The 25455-nt window shown below is 38.8% G+C and overlaps 1 protein-coding gene across 1 annotated transcript in view; it reads left to right on the forward strand.

Annotated features, from left to right (window-relative positions):
• The window catches only part of Pgr (progesterone receptor), a 65602-nt gene that overhangs the window by 33570 nt on the left and 6577 nt on the right, over positions 1 to 25455 (forward strand). The window contains exons 4-6 of the mRNA XM_036193196.1: positions 9930 to 10235; positions 19540 to 19684; positions 22366 to 22496. Coding sequence (XP_036049089.1) covers positions 9930 to 10235; positions 19540 to 19684; positions 22366 to 22496 — 582 coding nt within the window. The remainder of the gene's footprint in view (positions 1 to 9929; positions 10236 to 19539; positions 19685 to 22365; positions 22497 to 25455) is intronic.

The following is a 25455-nucleotide window of genomic DNA, read 5'->3' on the forward strand; positions in this document are numbered from 1 at the left end:
TATTATTATAAAACAACAACAACAACAACAACTAAAGCCATGTCCCCCTCTTAAAACAAGAATGGCTGTGGATGGTGGCTACTTCCTTTTTTCTCTGGCCTTTGTCCAGTTTTCCCCTCATGGACAGCCTTTTCTAAGCTTTGAGCCAGCCTGTCAGTAGCCCTCACCCCTGATCTGGCTCTCCATCCACCTCCCTGAATTCTGCAGCCTTGTGTTGTCTTCAGCTCACTGTCTAGGAGTGCCTGCTACACACCCTCCCACACATGTGAGCCAGAAACCATCCTTAGTATTTCAATCTTGCCTTGTGCTCAGCATTCTTTTCCTTTCAGAGCTACTTTTTTCAATGCTGTCTAGAATTGCTTGTGGTATCCACCAGAGCCTTCTATTCTCCAGATCCAGCTTGAGTACAGATTCAGGGGTTCAATATTAAATTTTTCAGGTAACATTGAGTAATATAGACTTTGTAAAGTCAATGCTTGTATAGTTGGACAAATGGTTACATTGACATCAGTGTCTCCTTTGAACTGTATGTGCAGACACACTGTTGGGACTGGAAATCGTTGGTGGACTCTGATGTGAGCGTGAAGGACCAGGTGGTATCAGGGCAGCAGTTGTTGTTACATCTTAGTCTGGGGCAGCGGTCCTGGCCTTGCACAGTGGTTATGGTGCTCTGCAAATCTGAACTCATAACCATCACAAAAATATTCTGTAATTCCTTACAAGTACTGAGAAGACACCTACACAGTCTTCTAGAGTCGTGTGCATTATGACATTCATGAAGTCAAGGATCTTCATCCATCTGTAATGCCCCATCCTTTTCCCAGAAGTTTGGGGATCTCATCAAGGCTACATTTCAGCTTCTGACATCATGCTGGTGCTTCACATCCTACAACAGCATTAAGTGCCTCATGTGAATATCTCACACCATACTTTCAAGATGAAATATTTCCTGCAGGGATAAAGAGAAACAGCAGCAAAATAGAGGGAATACAGGTACACAAGGCAAACAGACTCATCTCAGAGCTGTATCGATCCTTCATTCTTGTTCCGTTTACTCACAGCTAAGTAGTATGGGGACCACATCAAACAGCATTCTTCATCCTTCCTTGTCCATTTTGTTATTCCTTATATCATTGCTATTGTTTGGATACTTCAGTCAGTTCTGTGTTCTAGTTCATCATTCTTCTATGGGGTGTGTGCTTTGGTTTTTGTTTGTTTTGTTTTGTTTTTCTATCTTAATGAGTATTTAAACAAATGGATGTGTGCCTGTATGTGTAATATGTGCATACATGTTTTCATATGTGTGTATGGAGGCCCAAAGTTGATACCTGGGGACTTTCTCAATCACTTTCCACTTAATTTATTCAGTTGAGGTCTCTTACTTATCTGAAGCTTCCTCATTTATGCTGGACTAGCTAGCCAGCTTGCCCTAGGAATTGTAGTCTCTGCCTCCTAAGTCTTAGGATTGTGACAGCCACCATGCCTGCCTAGAGATACATACATCAAGCTACCCCCCAGACTTGGTGTTTCCTTTATATCAGATTTGTACTTGCTTCCTCCAGAAAGTTGTCTTTTTTTTAGAGCAGCTTTTGTGTTCTTGTGTTTTTAATTATATTGCAAACAATAATTTTAAGGTCCAAAAGTATCTATTTAACACTACTATAGCATGTTGGCAAACCCAATCCATTTCTTGCTTTAAAAAACAAATGCATCCTACGTTCTTACATTTTTTCACTGGTAGTGGTGTCAGTATTCCGTCTGGTTTCCATTGGTCACTCAAGACTTAACATTCAGTCCATTAGGGTTCCTGAAAAAGCTAGCAATTAAGTCTCATACACTAGAGTGAACCAAAGCTGGGGTTGACTCTTGACTGTTTTTGCTGTTTCTCACTTACAGTACCTTTTACATTTTGGCCCATAGGCTCACATTCAGTAGAAGTTAGTCTTGTGTGGGTGGCCTTAACTGAAGGTGTATCTCTCACAGATAATTTACATTTAACCATTCCAGACACCTGGAGATCACATCAGTGAAAGACAGCCTTTAACATTTACTTTTTGCCCTTAGTTTCTTATATCTTAGAAGAAGGATAATAACAAGCCCCCGAGCTTCATGAGGGAGGCTTGTGATTATGAACTTGAGAGAGATTTTCCTTCACCACACACCAAGTGGAGAGAGAAAGAACTGCTTCATTTCCAGGCCCAATCAATGCATGGAGATGAAACCTCCTGATGACTATATGCAGTTTCCAGGAGTGTAGATATACACTGATACAGATATTAATTTAATAGCTGTTGGGCAGTATATTCATATACTTATATCCTCAAATAATATTTCCACACAGAAGCATAATCTTAAAGACAATATGTACCTTTTCAAATAGTAATATAGTATGTAAATGGGTAAAATATGTCTGTCAGTTGAAGATTCTGTTTGCCCTTAGAGGACAGTACCATACATATTTTGATTTTAGAAGTGATTTGATGAACTGCTCAGAATAGAGTCTACAACTCCAGGAGCATGCTGAAGTTACAAAAAGTGTTCACAAATTTGACCTACTGAAGAAAAAGGATAGGAGTCTGTGTTGCTGAAGAAGAGGCAAAAAGGAAGAAGGAAGTGAGGGTCAAGTGTTGGCGGTGTGTGTTCCTTCTTCAACTTCCCAAATCTTCACTGACATTTTCTGGAAAGAGAAAATGCATGGCATTCCCTTTCCTCTGTCCCCTAGAGCCAATCCTTGCCTTGTAGGTGTCTAATCCTGGTGAACAAAACCACAGGAATCTATAGTTCTCTTTTGTTGATGAACTGCTATTTCTTATCAAATATATTTTTCTTAATCCTTGAAGTTTGGGGAATAACTTTGTCAAGTTGTAGCTCTGCCTGGGCAGGTTGTTTTTCTTAAGCAATGATAAACAATTTGTATCCGAAAACTCAGGTCTTTGTAGAAGCTCTTAGAGTTTGCCTTAAAGGCAGGCTCCCTTGTTCCTTCCCCTCATAGTTCCTGGTCAGTATCTGGGAATTGTACTTAACTGCTTCCTACATCCATCATCTTTCCATCATCCACATTAGTCTTAGTCCTGCAAAAACATAATTTGGTAAGTTTTCTCATCAAAATTCCACGTTGTTGACATCATTTCTTACACTGACTTCTTCTCATGTAGTTTTTGCAGCTGTGTTCTTAAATCTGTGTGGTCCCATTGTTTGCTCTGCCCCCTCATTTTGCCTTATTCTCATCTGTAGTTATTCTTTTCATTTGTTTCTCTTCAAGTTCTTGAAACTTAGGTGCCATGTATTGAATAATGTAGGTAAGGTAAAGATGCCTCTTCTAACTGAACACAGCTCACCTAAGTAAGACAATAGATGCCATAATACATGTGAGTATTGGAGGAAATACATGAACAAAGAAATGAAAAATAAACACAGATAATTTTCCTTCATCTCTCATTTCTTTCCCTCCAAGTATCAAAAGTATTTAAGGGCTAGGGACGTGGCCCATGGGTTAAACTGCTTGCTCCATAAGCATGAGGCCTGGAGTTCAGATATCCAGGACTCATGAACGTGCTGTTAACATAAAGCAACCCTGCTGTAATTCCAATCTCAAGGTGGCTGATGAGACTTGTCATATCATCAAGCTCTAGGTTCAACTGAGACCCTGCTTGAGTGAACAGGCTAGAAGAACAACTGAGGCTGATTCTCCACATCAACCTTGGGCTTCCATATGCCTGTACACATACTTACACACACACACACACACACACACACACACACACACCTGAACACACACCTGTACACACATACACACACATATATACACATACACACACACACACACACACACACACACACACACACACACACACATACACACACACCACATCACACCACACCACAATGGATAAAGGAAAAAAGTAATTAAAATGACTGTCAGTGTGTATGAGCTATCTAAGATGCAAAATTTTACTGTATCCTGTGTCAAATATATACACTAATTTTAAAATGTGTATCTTAGAATTAGGTAGGTAAAATAATTGACCCTAGTAACAAAGCTTTTGTAAAATAGCAGGACTCATAGCAGATATGGCCAACTCAAAGTTCACTTTTTATTATGATATAATGTCGTAATTGCAGATGAGGGAAGAGTTGTTATATCTTTTCTAAGCACTTTTGGAAGAACAGGCTGACACTCATGGTGGAAGGTAGATTATAGAGTTAAGAAGATTATAACAATTTCACTCTTTAAGAAAATGTCTGTTAATAACACTATATGTTTTTGTAAATCTTAAAAATAATTCTCCTGGTGTTAAAAGTCCTCTTTTAGATGCATTGCTTGATTTGTTCCTAAAGAGTCCTCAGTCTGAAGATTTCAAAATTAAGGCAATTAGAAGGCCCTCAGGGGGGCCAAGCACAAATTCTTCCCCTGAGTGCCACTGTTGCCATAATCCTTCAAATCACTGGGCATTGTGCTACATCTATTTTATTTGTAGTATGGCCACTGTTTAGCATGAGTTTCCCCTTTGTTTAAAGGCACTCTCTGTCTTTTACCTTCAAAATAAAAGACCAGAACCTAGCACATGGCATCACTCAATATTTCACTAGAAAGTAAAAAAATAAGTGAAAATAGTTTTTGGTTGACACATTTGCTAGGGTCTATATTAACCTCATAAAGTTGGCAAAATGCTAGACTTTAATAAAACTCATCTCTAAAGTACAAATATTAATATTTTAAAAATTGATCTATTAATAAGGACAGCTGAGTGACCCAGTTCAACATTAGATTACTCTTTTACTCATGAAAAGACTGAACCATGAGCATAACTGTGAATATTTTCTATATTGATTCCAGTTATAGTTTATATAATCAACATGTCAGGAAGTTAGAGTCTTTTATTTGAGGATATTTTTCTTTTTTAATCTGGTCAGTGTGTAAAATGTTTGCTCTAGTTTTCAAAAAGAAACCTATATTTCACAAGGTAATCAATACTGATGAAGTCATAAAAAAGGTGTATGAAAAAGGAGAAAGAAGGGTAAAATGAATTGTAGTAAAATGTAAAGGATTGAGGATTACCATGGGAAACAGGATGTCATAGTGAGAAAACTAATGTTTAAGGGAGTTTTTTGTCATGTTTCTCTCCACATTTTTGTGTTATTATATGGTAAAACACAATTAAATACTTTGAAAGCAAAACAAGATGGTTGTTAATCTAATTATGGGCCATAGCCAGTTAATGACTCCCAGCAATTTTTGAAAGTCATTATGAGTCCATAATTGATCTCTCCTGATTTGTACCTTTTGGAGTTAAATTTTTTGCAAACTTATTTTATAATCTAAGTAATTAATAGAATCTCCTCTTTGTGTTTTTCATGAGTAACTAGTAATCCCCAACAAGGCAAATTTTTCTTTACTTCTTCAAACATTTTTTTTCCTAAAGTGTCTACATTTGAATCAGCTAGTAAAATATCGTCCATATAATGGTAAATGGTAGATTAAGAAAACTGTACATGAATCATTTCCAATAGCTGTTATATAAAGTACTGGCACAGGATAGGGCTATTTAACATCCCTTGTTGGAGAACCTTCCATTGATATCTCTTAACAAGCTGAGAATTATTATAAGTAGGCACTGTGAAAGCAAATTCTTTTCTATCCTTTTCTTGTAAAGGATTAGTAAAGAAGCAGTTTTTTTAAATCAATAACTATAATAGACCATCTTTTAGGTAATAGGGAAGGCAGGGGAATTCAAGGCTGTAGAGAGCCCACTGGATGAATTACCTTATTAATAGCCCTTAGATCTGTTACCATTTTCCAGATTTCTTTTTAAGAAAAATTGTAGAAGAATTCCATGGACTAGTTAATTCTTCAGTATATTGAGCATTTAGCTGCTCCTGTCTGGAGTTGGAGTTTTCTCCAGTCTCACTCAGACCTGCAGCCACTCAGACCCAAATAAACACACAAATGCTTATATTATTTAAACTATTTGGCCTAATGGGTTCAGGCTTCTTGCTATCTAGTTCTTATGTCTTAAATTAACCCATTTCTATTCATCTATAAGTTGTCATGTGGCTTGTGGCTTACTAATACCTTACATCTAGCTTGTCATGGTGGCTTCAGCTGGCAGCATTTCCTGAATAAGCCTTCCACTTCCCAGAATTCTCCTCTGCCCTTATCCTGCCTACACTATACTTCCTGCCTGGCTACTGGCCAATCAGCATTTTATTTATCAATCAATCAGAGCAACACATTCACAGCATCCCCAGTACCTATCCCACCTGTAATTTTTCTGATGTCAAAAGCCTTGTTCCACCCAGACAGGTTGGTCAGTAAACCATTTTAAAAGAAAATCAGTGAACGTTTCTTTTGGGCCCTGTATAACTTTGTTAAATGATTTAGTTTTCTTTCTGGCTTCTTTAGTTCTGTCCCAAGCATTCAAAGCTGCTGCATGGCATAGAGCCAGGGTATGGTCATCATATATAGACTGTCTTTGTACATCTGAATAATCATCCTCATCAAGAAGTTGGTTTTGGGAAAATTTAATACCTCTAGCCCTACTTTATTGTTCAATGATCCTAGCCTCATCTTTCTACCAGGCCCTCCACTGTAATTGAGGACCAGATTCCAATACTGTTGTAACCAAGTTTTTCTAGTTAACCATGACAAAAAGTGAATGCATACCATATGAGACTATCACTTGCTTAAATGTCCTCAAATCTATCATTTCTACAGGAATCCAGTCAGCTCTTACATAACCTTGGGGATACTTGTCATTTGTTCCTATAAGGTGACTGGATAAATTAAGGTTGGTTGTTTGATAACTTTGTGGTGTTCCTCTCTAATTTTATAATATAATGGTGAGGTTAGTGCTCCTTTAAATTCCTCTGTCTTTGACTGAATATCTCTATTATCTGTTTTAGTATGTTTTTCTAAGGCTTGTAACAACAGTCAAAATGGCAATGTTTTCTCTAGTAACTTTTTCTTTTCTTTTCTTTTTTATTTTTATTTTTTTGAGATAGGGTTTCTCTGTGTAATTTTGGTGCCTATCCTATATCTTGCTCTGTAGACCAGGCTGTTGTCAAACTTACAGAGATCTGCCTAGCTCTCTCTCCTGAGTGCTGGGATCAAAGGTGTGTGCCACCACCAACCGGCTCTAGTAACTTTTTCCAAAGCCTATATCTTGACACTCATATCAACCAATATTTTTAGGGCTAAAACAAGAATTATCAAACCATTCATAATTATAATTAACATTATGTGAAGCACAGCTAAGTTATCTGCTTATTTAATTGTCCCCCTTTAAAACCATCCATTATACAATCATACAGACCTAACTCCCTCCATGGTATTAGTGTTTCCCATTTTTTAAAGTGGGAAAGATATCTCTCTCTCTCTCTCTCTCTCTCTCTCTCTCTCTCTCTCTCTCTCTCTCCCTCTCTCTCCCTCTCTCTCTCTCAACTAATTCCCCCCATTTAAGAATTTCCAACTGTATCACCAAATCTGCTACTGCTGGTGGTGAAGTGTGAAGCTGGCTGCCACTTTGTAGCACATCTGAGTGGAGAACACAGGTGGTCACAGCCTTGCTGAGGGCAGCTGCAGCTGCTAGTGTGTAGCTGTGAGCTGAGAGTGTGTGGTGGTTGCAACAACAACAGAAGTCCAAGTGGGTGTCAAGGCAGCTACCTAGTGTGGTTGCAGCCTAAGGAGGGGGTCAAAGGAAAGCTGCAACCCACAGGGAGAGGGAGCCCACTGTCTGTAAAACACACACATGTGGTGGGAGCTGCCTGAAGACAGAGCAGGGCCAGTGGTGAGGGGCTAACACCAGTGGCATTTGGAGCCCAAGTGCCTGTGGAGATTGCTGCAGAGAGGCTGTAACAGGAAAATCCCATACTCAATAAGTGGGCTTGGGGAAGAAAGGGGAAGCTGGCTAGTAGTGCGGTGATTCCACTGGGTACAGCTCCAGTGGGTGCTGATGGCTGCAAAGCCACAGAAAAGTAGCTATTTCATGAATTTGTTCTCCAAAATTCAATACCAGATGATGTGTAAATCTAATTAATCTTCCCAATAAAATTCAGTAGTCAGATATTGGGATAAAAACCTGAAAGATCAGAGAAACAGGGGAGCAGCCACCAGTGATTCTTCAGTTCCTCCTACCAAAGGGCCTAGATCCTGTCTCCACCCTGTTTTACCACTTCCTGTCCCTCTCTCTATTATCTATAACCCCAAACCTCTATGTTTAACTAGTGGCTATCTCTGCTCTGTGACGTAGAGCAAGCTTTATTTGTCAAAACACAATCCAGATATCACACAACATGCAGTGATAGCTGTCCTGAATACATGTGGCCTACTGGCTGCAGATGGACAAAACTGGACCATTATACACAGTAACCAGGCCTCTCTCAGCCACACAGCACATATCCCTTCATAGTGAAAAGCTATGCCTGACCTAGGAGGTCGGGCTTGAAATCCAGCCTGTCCTCAGTCACAAAAACTTTCTCTAATTCATTCCCCATGCATCTGAAAAGTAGCAGCCTACATAAGCAGCCAGGTGCCTATCAATCTGTTCTCCTATCCAAGAGTTAAGCAGTGCTTAGCTTCTGAGATCAGCTGAGTATGGGTCCCTTCAGGGTAGTATGGCTGCCAACAGATCAATATGTTCTAAAAAGCAAACTCTGCTTCCTTGCCATCATTATTTTTCTTCTGAACATAAAATAATTCACAAAAATAGGAATGAGTTGACTAGAAATACATATATTCTGCAAGCACAGATCACAGGGTGAAAATTGTGTCTTCCTTTAATTTAGGAAAGATCATTGTTTTAGTTAGGTTTCTATTGCTGTGAAGAGACACCATGACCACGGCACCTCTTTATAAAGAAAACATTGCACTGGGGTGGCTCATTTAAGGTTCAGAAGTTCAGTACATTATCATCATGGTGGCACATAGCAGCATACAGGGAGACATGGTGCTGGAGAAGTAGCTGAGAGTTCTACATCTTGCAGGCAACAGGAAGTTATCTGTCTGTCCCACTGAGCAAAGCTTGAGCAAAACAGACCTCAAAGCCTGCTCCCACAGTGAAACATTCCCTCCAACAAGGCTATACCTACTTCAACAAGGCCACACCTCCTAATAATGCCACTCCCTTTGGGATTATGGTAGCCAATTGCATTCAAACTGTCACAATAGTATTAATTTTGTTTATTTAGATCTTATAGCAGCACATGGGTTGATTTTAAGAAATGTATGAATCTACCAAAATTATATGAAAGATGTGGGGTTTACAAGATGTGCATGAATTATAACAGATTCTTAAGGGAATAAAATCCAAAAGAAGACTCACAATTGTGGTAAATCCTGTTTGCATGAACATAGCCTGGGCCATGAGCTTTGGAAGGCAATCCTGTTACACAACTGACCAACCCCGATTTTGGTGTCCAAAATGCTACTTGCCATCCCATACATCTTCTCACTCAGAGCTTGATAACCTCTGCTTGGTCCTGATGTGACTACACATACTCTGATAACCCAGAGAGCACAATTTTTATTTAACTCAAATCTGATGTCTAATATCCCCCCACCTCCCATCTCTCATTCACCCCTTTCCCTCCACCTCTTCCTCTCTCTCTCTCTCTCTCTCTCTCTCTCTCTCTCTCTCTCTCTCTCTCTCTCTCTCTCTCAGACAAGGTCTTATGTAGTCCAGGTTGGTTTTGAACTCACTATGTAGTTCAAGAAGGATGCTTTGAAGTCCTCTTGATCCACCTGGTTGATCCACCTCTCAAGAACTGGAATTACAGGTCTGTATCACCATGCCTGCCTGGCTTTGTTTCACTTTCACATAGGTGATAAAATGTACACACAGTGACTATAAGGCTTAAAAAAAAATATACACGGCTAAGATGATGAATTCCTGTGTTTACACAAAGTTCTCTCCCTTTTGTCCTCTCTGTAGGTCGGAAGTTTAAGAAGTTCAATAAAGTCCGAGTTATGAGAGCCCTTGATGGCATTGCTCTCCCTCAGTCAGCGGGCCTTCCTAATGAGAGCCAGACCCTAGGCCAGAGAATCGCCTTTTCACCAAATCAAGAAATCCAGCTGGTTCCCCCACTCATCAACCTGCTCCTGAGCATTGAGCCTGATGTGATCTATGCAGGGCATGACAACACAAAACCCGACACTTCCAGCTCTTTACTGACCAGTCTCAACCAACTAGGCGAGAGGCAACTGCTCTCAGTAGTCAAATGGTCTAAATCACTGCCAGGTAATTTGTATGAAGTAATATACATTAAAAGGTAATATGTTTGTGGCACTAGCTGAATGTTAAAACAGTGTGTACAGTAAGTCAACCATTGTGTAAATAGTACCATATGTTGAGCAGTTCTTGTTAGAGTCTCATGTGTGTGCTTGGTTTCGTTGGTAGGACACTAGCTTAGCATGTACAAGCCCTGGGATCAATCCCCACCAACACCTGCACACACACAAGATTCATATAGACTTTGGAATACAAATTAAGTAGAGGTCCTGTTGAGGCTGGTGGACAACTAACTACATGACTCAGCTAAGGAACAGAATGTTGTATGTGTTAAACCACAGATAGAGCAATTCAGAAAAAGACATGTTAGTCAATTCCTTACAATGTTGAGTTCATTCTGAAACCTAACTGAAGTTTTGAGTCTGTTCAAGATAAAGTCAAATGTGCCTACTCATGTGAAAAGTCACAACAGCACTCTGAGCACCTGTAATTTCTAAAGTCAGTTAAGAACACAAAATTCCTGAAGTTCATAAGGTATTTAGAAAGACAAATGAACTTCAATCTCTGTTTTCTCTCATCACACCAAAGAAGGGGGATATGGCCCAGCTGTAGTGAGAACTTGTGTGTTTGCATGGAAGTTTTTTGCTTATTTTATCAGCAGAATGTGTCCCTTAGCACGGCTCTTTAGCAGCCAAGTGGCTGGTACAATTATAAGGGTAAATCTCTCACATGGTTGAATCTTAGATGGCAGAACCAAGCAAAGATTAGCAATAGTGTGGGCCTTAACCTCATGATTAGAAGCAGAATGATTCTTTCAAAAATCACATGCTGCTCACACCAATAGCATCCTTGTATGGTTCATTTTTCTGACACATGGTCAAGAATTAAATACATTATGTCCTTTTTGTCCTATAAGAAATCCAATTAGTTTTTTTTTAAAGAATTCCTTTCCAATTTGCCTGAATTTCTGAATTCTACCTGAAAGGTTTGAAATATAATAGATGAATTGTTATTGTACATCCAAGGTTCTGTAAAACAGAAAACATATTCCTTTCTGTTAGACCTTCAAAAAGATACGTATTGAAAAAAGTTAATAAAACTTGGTATTCTAATGGAGATGAAGTAATGCCCAGGTTTTCATTTGCTTTATTGCAGCTGACAGGCCTTGGACAGGCAACTTTTTCCATCAAAGAGAGTTTTGAATATTTAAAACTTACTGTGAAGTGACGGATCTTTACTAAGCAAATGTCATAATAATGTTGATAAAAATAATTGTTTCTAAATGGGTGTTCAGCTGTGGTTTTAATTTTCCACTTTTCCATTATTAGAGATGTTGATCCCTTGGCTGTCATTGCTATGGGTCACTGTTTCCTTTGTCTGCATTTTTACAGACTCTTTATTGTTTAAGAAATTTAGTGTAAATTTAGAAAAGAAAGCAATTATAAGGAACATTTATTCATTTTAGATAAAAGCTGTTTTTAAGTAAAAGTATTTGTATATCAAGATATTTTGACCTCCACACAAACTTTAAAAACAAGGAGAAGAAATTTGTGTATTGAATTTGGTGTCAACTTTTTCTGCAGAATATAATTTATATGTGGCAAATCAAAACAATGGCCAAACCTTTATGAGTCCCTCTGTTTCTGTTAATGATGCACAAGGGCAACACTGAGATGATCAAAATTTGTGTTGACTGCTTTCTTTAAACCACACTTGCAAATGGTGCGTTTAAAGGGAATACTACCAAAGGGTGCAGAGATGGTCAATGACCTGCTACCTAGCTTTCCTCCAAGAAGAGCTGAAAGGGACATGAATTCAGTGTCATTCTTGTTGCCTTTCTCATTGCTGTAAACCACTAACTAGTAAATTAAGGAAGCAAAGGTTTATTTTGGCTAATAAGAGGTCACAGTCTGTCGCAGAGGGAAGGCATGGTGGTCGGAGGGGGAGGGTAAGGCAACAGTCCCATTGTGCCCTCAGTCAGGAGAGAGAGATGAACCCTGCTGTTCAGTGTGCTCTTGCCTTTGTGTCCACTCTGAATCCTAGGCATGGATGGTAAGTCTTCTCTCTCCTCACAGACAGGGTTTGGGCTCCTACCTGCTTCTAAATCCAGGCAAGTCAATAGTCTTGAGGCCATGGCCAGTGTTATTAGATCCTCTGAACTGTATGTCAACTGACTCTATACAAATTAGTCACACAAAGTTCTTATTCAGTGACTCAGTGAATGCCTACCACATACCTGCTGAGTGCATATCCTAGCAATTAAGTAGTGCTGCTGGGAAGAAAAGCCAGACAGCAGGCTCACAGCGTGAATGCACTAGATGTAGCACACTTTTGATGTGGGCACCGGTTTTGCACAGAAGAGAATTTTATTTTAATCAATTACTCTTTTGTAATGATATTATTAGTTGTGTGGAAAATGGACATTTGTTAAAGGAGCCTTAACAATAAACCAGATTGTGGATTTACATATTCACAGTGAAGATGTAGTTGCATTTATCCCTATACCTGTATATATGCTACTGGAAAACCTTTTGACAGAAACACTCAGTCCTTTGAATCAGTAAAGTGTACGCCAAAGTCAAATTAAAAATGTATTTTCAGAGCGAGTCAATGGGTGCTCTAGGTGTGGCTCTGCAGGTGCTGTGCTTTTCTTTATTCCCAGACAGGTTTCCTCTCTTCTTCTCCATCTGCACTCTCGTTTGCATGCTACCATAATTGCAGCTAATTTTACTTCTTGCTAATAATGTTTTAGGGAGTTTTTTTTTAATTTAATGGGAACTTGTAGATGCTATAGCCTAAAGGTGTTTTTATAAACACCTCATAGAATACACTCCATTTGACGTTTAGCATCTGTTTGTGAGTCATTTTATGTGGAAATGTATCTGCTCTTCAGTGAGCACTGGTTAAAGCATGAAGCAATGTGTCATTGACAAAATTTAAAAATTAATACTACACCTTACTTCTGTTAAAGAACTTTTAATGCAGAGAGATCTGGGATGCCTAGCAATATCATAGGACACAGATATAAAGGAAATAGAGACAGATGAATACCTCCAGCTTTGACTTCTAAAGGAATGGCAAAGGAGAATTAACTGTGGATAGAGAAAGCACTTTGGAAGAATCTGTGCCTGAGGATATAGGAAAGGAAAATGATGAATGAAACTTGGTTAGTAATGATTAGGAGACAGTGGCTACCCATCTTTCAAATGTGGGGGTTCTTAAATAACATCAAAAGTTGCATTTTTCAGTTACCCCACAAGAGAATAATGAAAGATTTTGGTAGTTACTGAGAAAATGCATCCGTGTAGATGAACTATTGGATACTGCTGCAGTAAATGCTGGCCTTCTGAGAATTTCACCAACAAATTATTCAGAAACCAATAGCAATAAATTTATTTGGTTACTAGTCGTGGAGAATAACAGCACAGATAAAAATCATAGGCTGATCGAGTAGGGTCTTGAAAGTCATAGTAAGACAAAATTAAATTAATAAGTACTCATTCAAAACTCAAGTTCACCTTCTCTCTCAGTAAACTGTAGAAGAATGAAAACAATAGAAAATGCAAGCCAAACATGTCCTTGTTGTTTCCTCTTACTCAGTGAGACATCTGTCCAAGACTGTGCTTTGACACTCCTACCATTGCCCATTTGAGTACATCACTTCTTGGCCTCAATGAACCAGAGACTTCTTGACACAAGGACCTGAAGACAGGGACAATATTTCCATCATTTTCTTACTCTGAAGCATGAGTCAGTGGCAGTGTGACAAAGACTTTTTTCTTTTTTCCCTGAATGAAGGAATATTTCAAATTATTACCTTCAAAAAATCATAAGAGAGAGGAATGAAAGTGGCCTGCTAGAAGAAAAGTTTGACCTGATCGAAGCTTCTACAAAGGCTTTCAAAATTCGTTCCCTGGCTTTATTTTATTGACATTACCATCACCAATGTTGACTTTTTAAAATTATTAAAAGTTGTACTACTGGTCTCAGCCTATGACACACTTCAATGCCTGTGGGGCTATTGGCAGAATAACCACTTCCCAGTGAAATTCTTCCTTCCAGGCACTTGGTTTCTCCCACCAGTGTTTAGTCATTGTACAGTTGTCCTTGCACCCACACCATACATTTTCCCTGTCCTGAGCTCTGTCCTCTATTCCACTGGCTTCTCATGCTTCATATTTAGAATAAGCACATTTGTAGCCTTGATGATCCCACTCTACTCCAATGATACTTGAATAAATACATCAGCCTAGCCCCTTCAGTCAAGCATTCCAAATCCTCACAACACCCAGATGACCTCTCAAGTCAACGTGACTTTACAGTTCATGTGCCAAAACCATTTTTCGGTATCCTGAAATGACACCCCAGACAGCCCTTCAGAACCATCTTTGTCCATTTCATCACCTCTCCAGTTGGTTGTCAGTTGCATCAACACCTCTTATTCAATACATGGCTTGTTATAATATTACTTCCATGGCTACTGATGCAGCTTAGTTTGGTCATCAACATTTCTGTCTTTACCTACATTTCAGCTCTCAAACAGTCCTCTTCTCTAACCCAAGAATCATCTTTCTAAAATAATTGGAACCAATCATGTTTTCCCTTTTCCATTTTAGAATAAAGTCTAAATTCTGTACCTTAAAACCCACGGTCCTTCTGTAGCTCAGTTCCTGAAGTGGCAACACTCCTCTTAACTTCCCTTCATCCAAAGTCTAAGGCACATTTGCTGAAAGGCTCTTTGCTCAGTTCTTCTTGTTCTCACCCCAAGTTGTCTTATGTACCTGAGGCTCTTTCCTGCACTCATATCTTCTGTCTGGCTTCTAACTACCCTTAAGCATCCCCACTCTAATATAATCTTTCCTGCATTTTCCCAGACTGAATCCCAACACTTGAGAAGAGGTGGAGGCAGCAAAGGGATGTAGGTTCAAGACCAGCCTCTGGTACAAGTAATACCTTGTCCCAAAAATGACAAGTAAAAAGATGTAGAAATCTAGTGTGAAATTTATAATAAAGAACTAAGTTATCTTCCATGAATGCTGAAGTTCTTGGTCACAGTTAGTCATTGAATGTGTTGGTGATGCATTGGCTATGCCTTTCTGTGATCTGAAAATGCACAAACATGTTGACATTTCCATATTGTGCCCCAAGGTCCTAAGATGTATGATGCTCTGCCTTGGTTCACTATGTCAACTACGTGACACTTTTTTTGTAACAGAAGTACAACTTGTGCATTTTTACCAGAATGGTGGAAAGCACAGCAAGTCTCACATGTCATCTCTTGTCCTCTACTTAGCCTTTTTTTTCCCCTAAATATTGAGAATTGGACAATCCATGGCCTTTTTTTTTCAATATTATTAGGTCAAGACACTTAAAGAAAAGGACCTTTTCTTAACACTACTTGTTAAGCACAAATAGCCCTCATCTATCACTTCCCTATGAGAAGCTTCTCCAGTTTAATTATCATCTCAAATGCACTAAATCTCTACAATCATTATCGCCATAGGAATTTGATCTCTGTGTTCCTGGCTTTGTTTCTGTATAAAATGATGGAATGTATCACATTTAATGGGGGAAAACTTCAGACTTCTGAGTTTCAAGTCAATTTAACATTGGACTTTTTCCACAGATACACCTCCAAAAGGTGGAGGAAGTAGGTTATTTTCTGAGTTCTATTCTGTTAGATGGAAATATATGTTTTGCTATGAATGTTAGTAGCTGAGTAAGTTTTGAAATATTTCAATAAAAATTGCATTTTATACTACAAGAAAGTAAAAGTGCTCCTTTATTTCAAGACACTGATAAGCCTAGAATGCAAGGGTGAAACAAAAAAGACATGAGAACAACATAAAGTGAATAGAAACACAACATAATGGGATTTCCAGAAAAGAAAACAGAATCACATACGTATAACTCTGTAAAAGTTTTAAAAGCAGTGAGAGATTAATATAAAACAAAGGCTTAAATTGAAAACTCAAGCATAGTTATGTCAAATATTTAGATATTTTAAAATACATTAGAAAGGTTATAACTGAGCAGGAATATTATAGAAAATAATGAGGAATTAGTCAATCATAATGAACATTCTATTAATATTTTTATATGTGTAATTACTTGAGCCTACCTTTCTATAAGTCTGTCATTTTATATATAATGAAATCCACATATGTATATGACACAATTTCATAAGTAAAATAATATATATAAAATTAATATTCTAAAATATTTCCAATATACACTTCATCAAGAATGCTTAATTGTATGTATATATGTAATTTGTATACATCTGTTCATGTAGATATGTGTACATGTAGAAGCAAATGTGTGTTTGTGTGGAGGCCAGAGATTGACCCTGAGTGTGTCTCCCAGATGGTCCTTACCTTATTTTTTAGGACAGGATCTTTTACTGAGCCTGGTGCTCACTGTTTTGTCTGGACTGGCTGAGAGCTCTAAGGATTCAGTTGTCTCTGCTTCCCTTGGCTTTGGGATTAGGCAACACAGCAAACCTGGCTTTTTTATATGAGTGCTGGGAATAAAAACTTAGGTCTCCATGCTTCTGTGATAAGTGGTTTGCTGAGTGAGCTGTCTTCCCAGGCCAGTGATGCCAAGTTTGTCTTCTGAATTTATTGCCATTCACAGTATTTACATTTTAATTATATTTATGTTTTCTGTAACATACAGGAAATGCTTTCTGGCTTATAATTTTGGTCTTATTTTGTTTTAGGGAATTTTATATGTATATATATATATATATATATATTATTTTGACGCAGGTTCTCACACAGCCAGAGCTGGCCTAGAATTTAATCTGTAACCAAGGATGAATTTGAACTTTTGATCCTCCTGCCTTCAACTCCTCAGTGTTGAGATTACAAGAGCACAATACCATGTATGGTTCATTTAAATTTGAAATTTCTTCTAAAATTGATTAGTGGCTTTCCTATAGTCATTAATCCAATGAGCAGTCTGTTGCCGGATCCATTGATGGGTTAATAAATATTTGCATATTCCTCAACAAAATGCACAGTTATCCTGAACCTTTAGCAACTGGTTGAATTAGTGTCTTTATCCTTATGGCCTAAGTTGTTCAATGTAGTATTCAGTCAATGCTAGAGTCAGCAGTGGATCTTAGGCTTTCTCCAGGGCCTTTGAAGTCATACCAACACACAGCTCTAAATGTGCCTCCTTTGAGTCTTCATGATAATAAATAAATAAAATTCACATCTCTTATCAATTGATTCTGAATTTTATCAAAGAATTAGCCATTTTGCTGAATCGTCAATGACAAGCAATACTTATGCTCTATGTGTTAAATTTATACTATTCTTACATTTTAGAAAAGTATACTAAGTATACTTTAACACTTATATTATGTGTTAAAATTCACACTTTTTCTGATTGACATACCATATAGCTGTGCATGAACTTGAAGCAGTAGGTAAGTCTTATGAAGATATGAAAGTGAAAATAGTATGGCACTTTTTTTCTTGGCTGGATGGAGTTTTTCTGCCACAAAGTAAATTAGATTTGTGGATGCCAACACCATCATAACAAAGGAAAACAAAGTATTCTAATCAGAGAGAGAGAGAGAGAGAGAGAGAGAGAGAGAGAGAAGAAAGGAAAAACTCTTGGATCTCAAATCAGGAAAGAGGGGACCCAACCTCCAGGGGCACCAGGCATCACTCAACTGAGATGAAGGGCAGATTCAGAATATGGCCCAAGCTGAGACATCTGTGAGGGACAATGATCCAGTGTCACAGGTGCATCCCTCAGCCCCATCAGTACCCTCTGCCGCACTCACAGTAAATAACCACACCTTGTCGTTCCTGATTCAGATTCAATATCCTGAGAGCATTTGCTTCACGAGCAACAGGGGTTTTATCCATTTTCCCTGGTAGCAGCATTTACTGTTACCAAACTCCAAACAGAGGACTCAATAGTCACACAGAGACAGAAATGAATGAGAGGGAGGATGAGTAGACATTGAAGAATGTACCTCAAAAAAGCAGGAGGTTGCTGGAATACCATTGGTTAGGGGACACACTCGTGTTTTCATCTCTAGGGAGTCTAAGGAACACTAAGACAAGTGCCATCCCTCAACTATGCCCATGATGATGGGGCCATCAGGAGAATGTGCAGAGAACCTGAGTGTCTAACCGAGAAAAGAAATGCCTTCTCCCTCAATAGCTAATGGATTAAGTGTTGCTCTGGTTTCATTTGTGAGTTAGGTCATTTGTAAATGGGTGTCTATGGAGTTTTAAGGAAAATAAGTGGTTTTCAAAGAGCTTCACGCAAAGGGTTTGATATTCACATTAAAACATTTATTTTTACTTAATCTTAAGCAAAAATATTAACTTCAGCATTGTTATTCAGCTGTTGTAAGTTATAGTGACATTCACATTCATGATCTGTCCCTGATGTACCACAGGCTTCAAGTCCACATCCAGCTGCAATCAGTATCCTTGAGGTCTCTCAGACATATCCAAAATTTGGTACTTTTATCCTAAACTGTTTCTTTGCCCTTATTTCAAATTTGAGGAAAGCTACTGAAGTGTTTAAATCCTTCTTGCCTCCATATGCAAAACAAGTGTCTTGTATTTTCTTTTTTAAGTGTTTTGCCAATGCAAACTCACCCCCACTTCTCCCTATGACTCTCCCCACTCTCTTCCAGACATCCTGTCCTCTTTTTTTGTCTTTTCCAATAATAACTCATTGGATCGAATTTATGCTGCTCATATACTCATTAGTATGGGGCCATTCACTGAAGTCTGTTTGACCTACTAGGGGCTACATCCTTAATTGAAACTGACTTTCCTTCCCTGAAATGCCATCAATTGTCTATAGGTCCTCAGCAAGGGATGGGGCTTCTGAGTTGCCCCTCTCTGGGCTGGAGATCTTGTATGGGTCTTATGCAGCTACCACAGCTGCTGTGGGTTCATGAGTACAGGATATCATGTTAAGAAGACACTGAAAGACAAGTTCCACATGTTTTCACCCATGTATAGATCCCAGCATTGATTTCCATAATTTTAACAGTACATAGCATGAAAATGGGTCTTAGTACATGGGTGTTGCCTAAATCCAGAATGCATGGTTAATTCAGTTAGCCATTCCCAGTAGCACTAAATCACAGTGACGAATATTCATGATGTTTGAAGTGGCTCCCTCTTTGCCTCTTTTTAGGCTGTGTTATTTATGAACATTTCCTGACTTTTAGGGAAACATGTCCGTATCTTGCTTCAATTTCCTACAGATTTTTTTTTTTTTGCATTGTTCACCTGATTTCTGTGATTGTTTTTGTTCAAAATGTTCATAGGTTTCCGGAACTTGCACATTGATGACCAGATAACCCTGATTCAGTACTCCTGGATGAGTCTGATGGTGTTTGGCCTGGGCTGGAGGTCCTACAAGCATGGCAGTGGGCAGATGCTCTACTTTGCACCTGATCTAATCCTAAACGAGTAAGTTGTGACTTTGTGGCTTTTGTTGTGAGCACAGGGATGTCCACAGCATGATCTGAAAAACTACATTACAATAGAGGATCCTGTGTTTAGTGTCCTAAACAACAAAATTTTCCTGAAATAGTTTCTGAGAATTACCTCTCTTGATAAAGTTGCCTTTCTTTATTCATGTATATATGTGGGGTGTGTGTGTGTGTGTGTGTGTGTGTGTGCGCATGTGTGTATTTTATGTTTATTTGTTTATTTATTTTGTGTATTGTGAGTGTGTGGGTGGGCACACATACAGCACATCATGGAAGTCAGAGGACAGCCTGAGGAAATCTTGAGGAAATCTGGGGCTTGACCTCAGGTTGGCAGGCTTGGCAGGAGGGACCGTCATAACTGAGGCTCCACCACCACTTACTCATCCATATCCACTGTATGTTGTGCTAGGGTTCTTAAGAACTTTTTCAATAAGTATATACATTTAACATTGACCTCCATCTCCTTCCCTATCCCCCCAACCCCTGCCAGCCCTCTTCATTTCTCTGGACAGTTTTCTTCTACTTTGGTGTCATTGTGTCATATATACATACATGACACAATATATACATACATATATGTGTGTGTATAATCTAGAATCCATAAATGAGAGAAAATGTATTTGTGTTACAGAGTCTAACTTAATTTGCTTAATATGTCTAGTTGTACCTATCTGTCTAAAAACAACATAGTTTTGTCCTTCGTAGCTGAATAAATTACATTATAGATATGAAGTATATATGAACCATACACACACACACACACACACATACACACACACACACACACACACACACACACGTGTGATTTCTTTATCTATATATAGTCTGGCTACTGTGAATCATGCAGCAATAACCATTGATGGGAAAGGAGGGTCTTTACAATGTGTTGACTTGGTGGCCTTTGTTGAATATTGAGGAGTATTTTAGCTGGATCATAGGTAGATCTACTTTTAGTGTTTTCAGGAGCTTCTAGACTGATTTCTGTAGTGATTACACTGATTTATAGTCCCAGCAGCAGTGTATAAGGGCTTCCCTTCTGCCCACATTCTCAACAGCATGGGTTGTTTTTCTAACTGCCATTCTGACTGTGGTAAGTGGGAAACTCACTATAGCTTTAATTAGCTGTTCCTAGGTGACTCATAAGGTTGAACATTTTTCATATGTTTATTGGCTGTTTGTCCTCCATCTTTTGGGAACTGTCTGTTCATTTCATTAGCTCGTTTATTGATTGGTTTATTTAATTTCTTGATTTTTAGTTTATGATCTTTGCATAGTCTAGATATTAATCCTATGTCAAACATGTAGTTCACAAAGGTTTTCTCCTATCCTTTAGGCTTTCTTTTTACTCAATTTTTTCCTTGCTGTACAGAAGCAACTTAATTTCATGCAATCCATTTGCTAATCCTTGGCATTATTTTCTGAGAGTTTGGAGTCCTTTTAGAAAGTTTTTAATCATGTTTATTTGTTTGTAAAATTCAGTTAAATCCCTTGTATCACTAATTTGATATTTAGAGCCTTTCTCTCCTGTCTAGAAATGTGTTTTTTAAATCAAACTAATATTTTTAATTTTTTTGAAAACTTAATGAGATGAGCATTTCAATATAAAATTAAACATTTGTCATATCTAATTAAGTTTTCAGATTTTTGTGCTTGTGGAGATTATGAAATATATCAGAAATATTTTTGCTTGACAGTACTGGTTTACTTTAAGAAATTAAGCATAAAATCATTTATAAATAATTCTGTGTGATTTATTATATCTAAATAGTTTTCTGCATGTAGTCTTCTGGTGGTAAGACTTTGTCCATGGTGTTGTCTACACTGTTCTAATAGTGAATGTCGAGTTGTAAGCATCTAAGTGAGTAACTGACACACAAATGTCTTCACAGCTGGCATCTTCATGCTCCATTCATTCCTCTTTAACTCATAGTCCCTTGACTTAGGCAAGGACTCAGCATGCTTCATCTTTCCAGTTCAAGAAACTGGGCACAGGAGAACTGGATAACCTGGCACAGACCTGAGGGGCCAGGATTAACCTTAATCCTTCAGTGTGGGTATCTTGTCTTCATCCCACTATTCCTTTAGCTGCGTTGACCAAGCTGACCTCACAAGACAGCACAAGGCTGAGAGAAGAAGGGCCTCCATCTTCAGAACTTACCTCAGCCTTTCCAGCTGTTTAGTATCTGATGCTGGTCTTCCACTTGTCTCTATGCCTCCACACAGATCCCCAGAAAGTCACAGTGTTGTGGGTTTTCACAGACTGAAAATTATATTTACACATACACATATTATTCCTTAATAAAGCATTTCCTGGCACCAAATGCTCAATTCCTACAACATTGCTCTTACTAGATTTAGGTGTTTAAAGTGTGATAATACAAGCAAGAAGCAATATTAAATTTGATCAATGTGTATTTAATGTCATTTTTATGTTTAAATTTTCTTCACCTTAAAATTTTAGTGCCACTCCATGAAAAAGTTTAGAAACATTTAAAATTCTAAATATTGTCTGTTTATTAAATATATCAGTAAATTCAACAATAGGAAAGACAATTACAAAAATCTTGTTCACTGACAAATTCTATTACTGCCTGGATGATTGGCTGTGGATTTTTATTTTTGTGCTGGTTTTCTTTTATGTGCTGTGTGTGCTGCAAGACAGAGGATGAAGGAATCATCGTTCTACTCACTGTGCCTTACCATGTGGCAAATACCACAGGAGTTCGTCAAGCTTCAAGTGACCCACGAGGAGTTCCTCTGTATGAAAGTCTTGCTACTTCTTAATACAAGTAAGTACACAAGTGTAAAGACACTTAGTACCTTATTTTTGAACTCACAGGGTAAGTGTAAAAAAAAAAAGATCATATATACCAGGTATAAAATTTAGATCATAACGATGAAGAAGTAATCTCCAATATATTGTCATTGACCTTAAGAAAGCAATTTGGTATTTTTTTCCCTCTGCCACACAAGACTAAAATAGCCTAGCCAATTTCTTTATTTTACATGAAATATAATTATAAATTTATTTACTTAATTTAGCTTTACAAGCTAACTAATATGACATGAACACAAGCTATATTTCCCATTATTAAACCTACCACACATACACAGAAGGATTGACTGTGCAACACACAGACGCACAGACACACACACATACACAAACACATGCACATTTGGAACTATTCTCAGGATGTAGGGACAGTTTGAAAGTTACAATAAATGGCCACAAGGATCACTGACTTAGTGTATCAGCAGTGTAGGGTGGTGGTGGGGTAGGGGGTGGAGTGGGAGTGTAGGGGTGGAGTGGGGAGGCTGTAAACAAGAAAGACACAGGTTCCTCCCACATAGTGGCTGCACTGTTTCATATGGCCTGCAATCCTCTGTTGCATCTGACTATAAAAGAACACATAAGGAGTGGGTAGGTGTTTGGGTGCAGGACTTGAAAGGCAGGGGACAGTCATGGGAGAAGGGTACAAACAACAAGTCTTATGTCACATGTGTGCACCAAGCCTTTCTGTGCCTTCCTACACATGGCAGGTTCAGCTGCAGACAGATAATTGATGCTTTGATTTGCAAGAGAGTCACAGGGAGTTACTTAGGATGAGTTGACCTGAGTGTTTTCTCAGCATCATCTTTTCAGGGTCTTCCCCTAGGGGCACAGATCTCAGGTGACTGAGGTCAGGAGTTTGGGATGGGAAGGAAGAGTCAGTCCCAAAAGAATGCAAGGTACTTTTGTGGAATCCATGTAAATATACTTAACAAAGCAATAGCCTACAGAATGGGAAAAGGTCTTCACCAACCTCACATCTGACAGAAGGCTGATATCCAGAATATATAAAGAACTCAAGAAATTAGACAACAAAATGCCCAACAGTCCAATTAAGAAACGGGCTATAGAACTAAACAGACAATTCTCAACAGAGGAGGTTCAAATGGCTGAAAGACATTTAAGGAATTGCTCAACATCCCTAATTATCTGGGAAATGCAAATCAAAACGACTCTGAGATACCACCTTACACCTGTCAGAATGGCTAAGATCAAAAATACAGACGACAGCTTATGCTGGAGAGGATGTGGAGCAAGGGGAACTCTCCTCCACTGCTTGTGGGAATGCAAGCTTGTACAGCACTTTGGAAATCAATATGGTGCATCCTTAGAAAATTGGGAATCCATCTCCCCCAAGACCCAGCTGTAGCACTCTTGGGCATATACCCAAGGAATGCTCAATCATACCACAAGGGCATTTGCTCAGCTATGTTCATATCAGCATTGTTTGTAATAGCCAGAACCTGGAAACAACCTAGATGCCCTTCAACTGAAGAATGGATAAAGAAAATATGGTACATATACACAATGGAGTACTACTCAGCAGAGAAAAACAATGACATCATGAGGTTTGCAGGCAAATGGACGGATCTAGAAAAAATAATCCTGAGTGAGGTAACCCAGACTCAGAAGGACAAACATGGTATGTACTCACTCATAGGAGGATACTAGAGGTAAAACAAAGATGACTAGACTGCTACACAACTCCAGGGACGCTACCTAGAAAAGGGGACCCTAGGAAAGACACAGGGATTGCCCAATGACAGAGAAATGGATGAGATCTACATGAACAACCTGGACGACAGTGAGAGTAATGAAGGGCAAGGTTTGAGGGAAAGAGAGCTTAGGGGAGCAGGAGATCCCAGCTGGATCAAGAACAGAAAGGAAGAACAAGGAATAACAGACCATGATAAATGATGACCACATGACAACAGGAACAGGCAGAGTGCTGGAGAGGTTCCCTGAAATCCACAGTGATACATCCTCTGTAGTCTGCTGGCAATGGTTGAGAGAAAGCCTGATCTGACCTAGTATGGTGATCAGATGGCCAAACACCCTAATGGTCGTGCTGAAACTCTCATCCAATAACTGATGGAAGTGGATGCAGAGATCCTCATCCAGGCCCCAGGTGGAGCTCCAGGAGTCCAATTGTCGAGAAAGAGGAGGGACTGTAAGAGCATGAATTGTTGAGACCAAGATTGGAAAAGCACAGGGACAAATAGCCAAAAGAATGGAAGCACATGAATTATGAACCAAATCCCCAGCTGGATCAGGCCCTTCTGGATAAGTGAGACAACTAAATAGCTTGAACTGTATGGGAGGCATCCAGTCTGTGGGACCAGGACCTGTCCTTAGTGCATGAGCTGGCTGTTTGGAACCTTGGGCTTACACAGGGACACTTTGCTCAGCCTGGAAGGAGGGGACTGGACCTTCCTGTACTGAATCCACCAGGTTTAAATGAATCCCCAGGGGAGTCTTGGCCCTGGAGGAGATAGGAATGGAGGGGAGGGGCTGGGGGGAAGGTGGGTGCAGGGGCAGGAGGGAGGAGGACAGGGGAACCCATGGCTGATGTGTAAAATTAAAACACAAATATAATAAATAAAAAATGGAAAAAAAAGGAAAATTTGAATAATATTTTTACCAGTGGAGAGAACTATACAAAGTATTTGGAAAAGCATCTGTAAACCTTAGGGGATAAATAAGCAAGAATTGCAAAGATATGAGGAGAATTAGAATGCCATGCACTTCTTACAGTCTAGGAGATGGATGAATATATTCAGGAGCCAAGCAGATAGTTAAACACTATAATGAACAATGAGCAAAATATAATAATAATAATAATATTAAGAGTAATGGCTTTATATTTAGAAAAAATCAGTTTATTTAGCTCAAATGATATCTTTATATATTCAGATAAT

The sequence above is a fragment of the Onychomys torridus genome, chromosome 7 (assembly GCF_903995425.1).
Source record: "Onychomys torridus chromosome 7, mOncTor1.1, whole genome shotgun sequence".
NCBI lineage: Eukaryota > Metazoa > Chordata > Mammalia > Rodentia > Cricetidae > Onychomys > Onychomys torridus.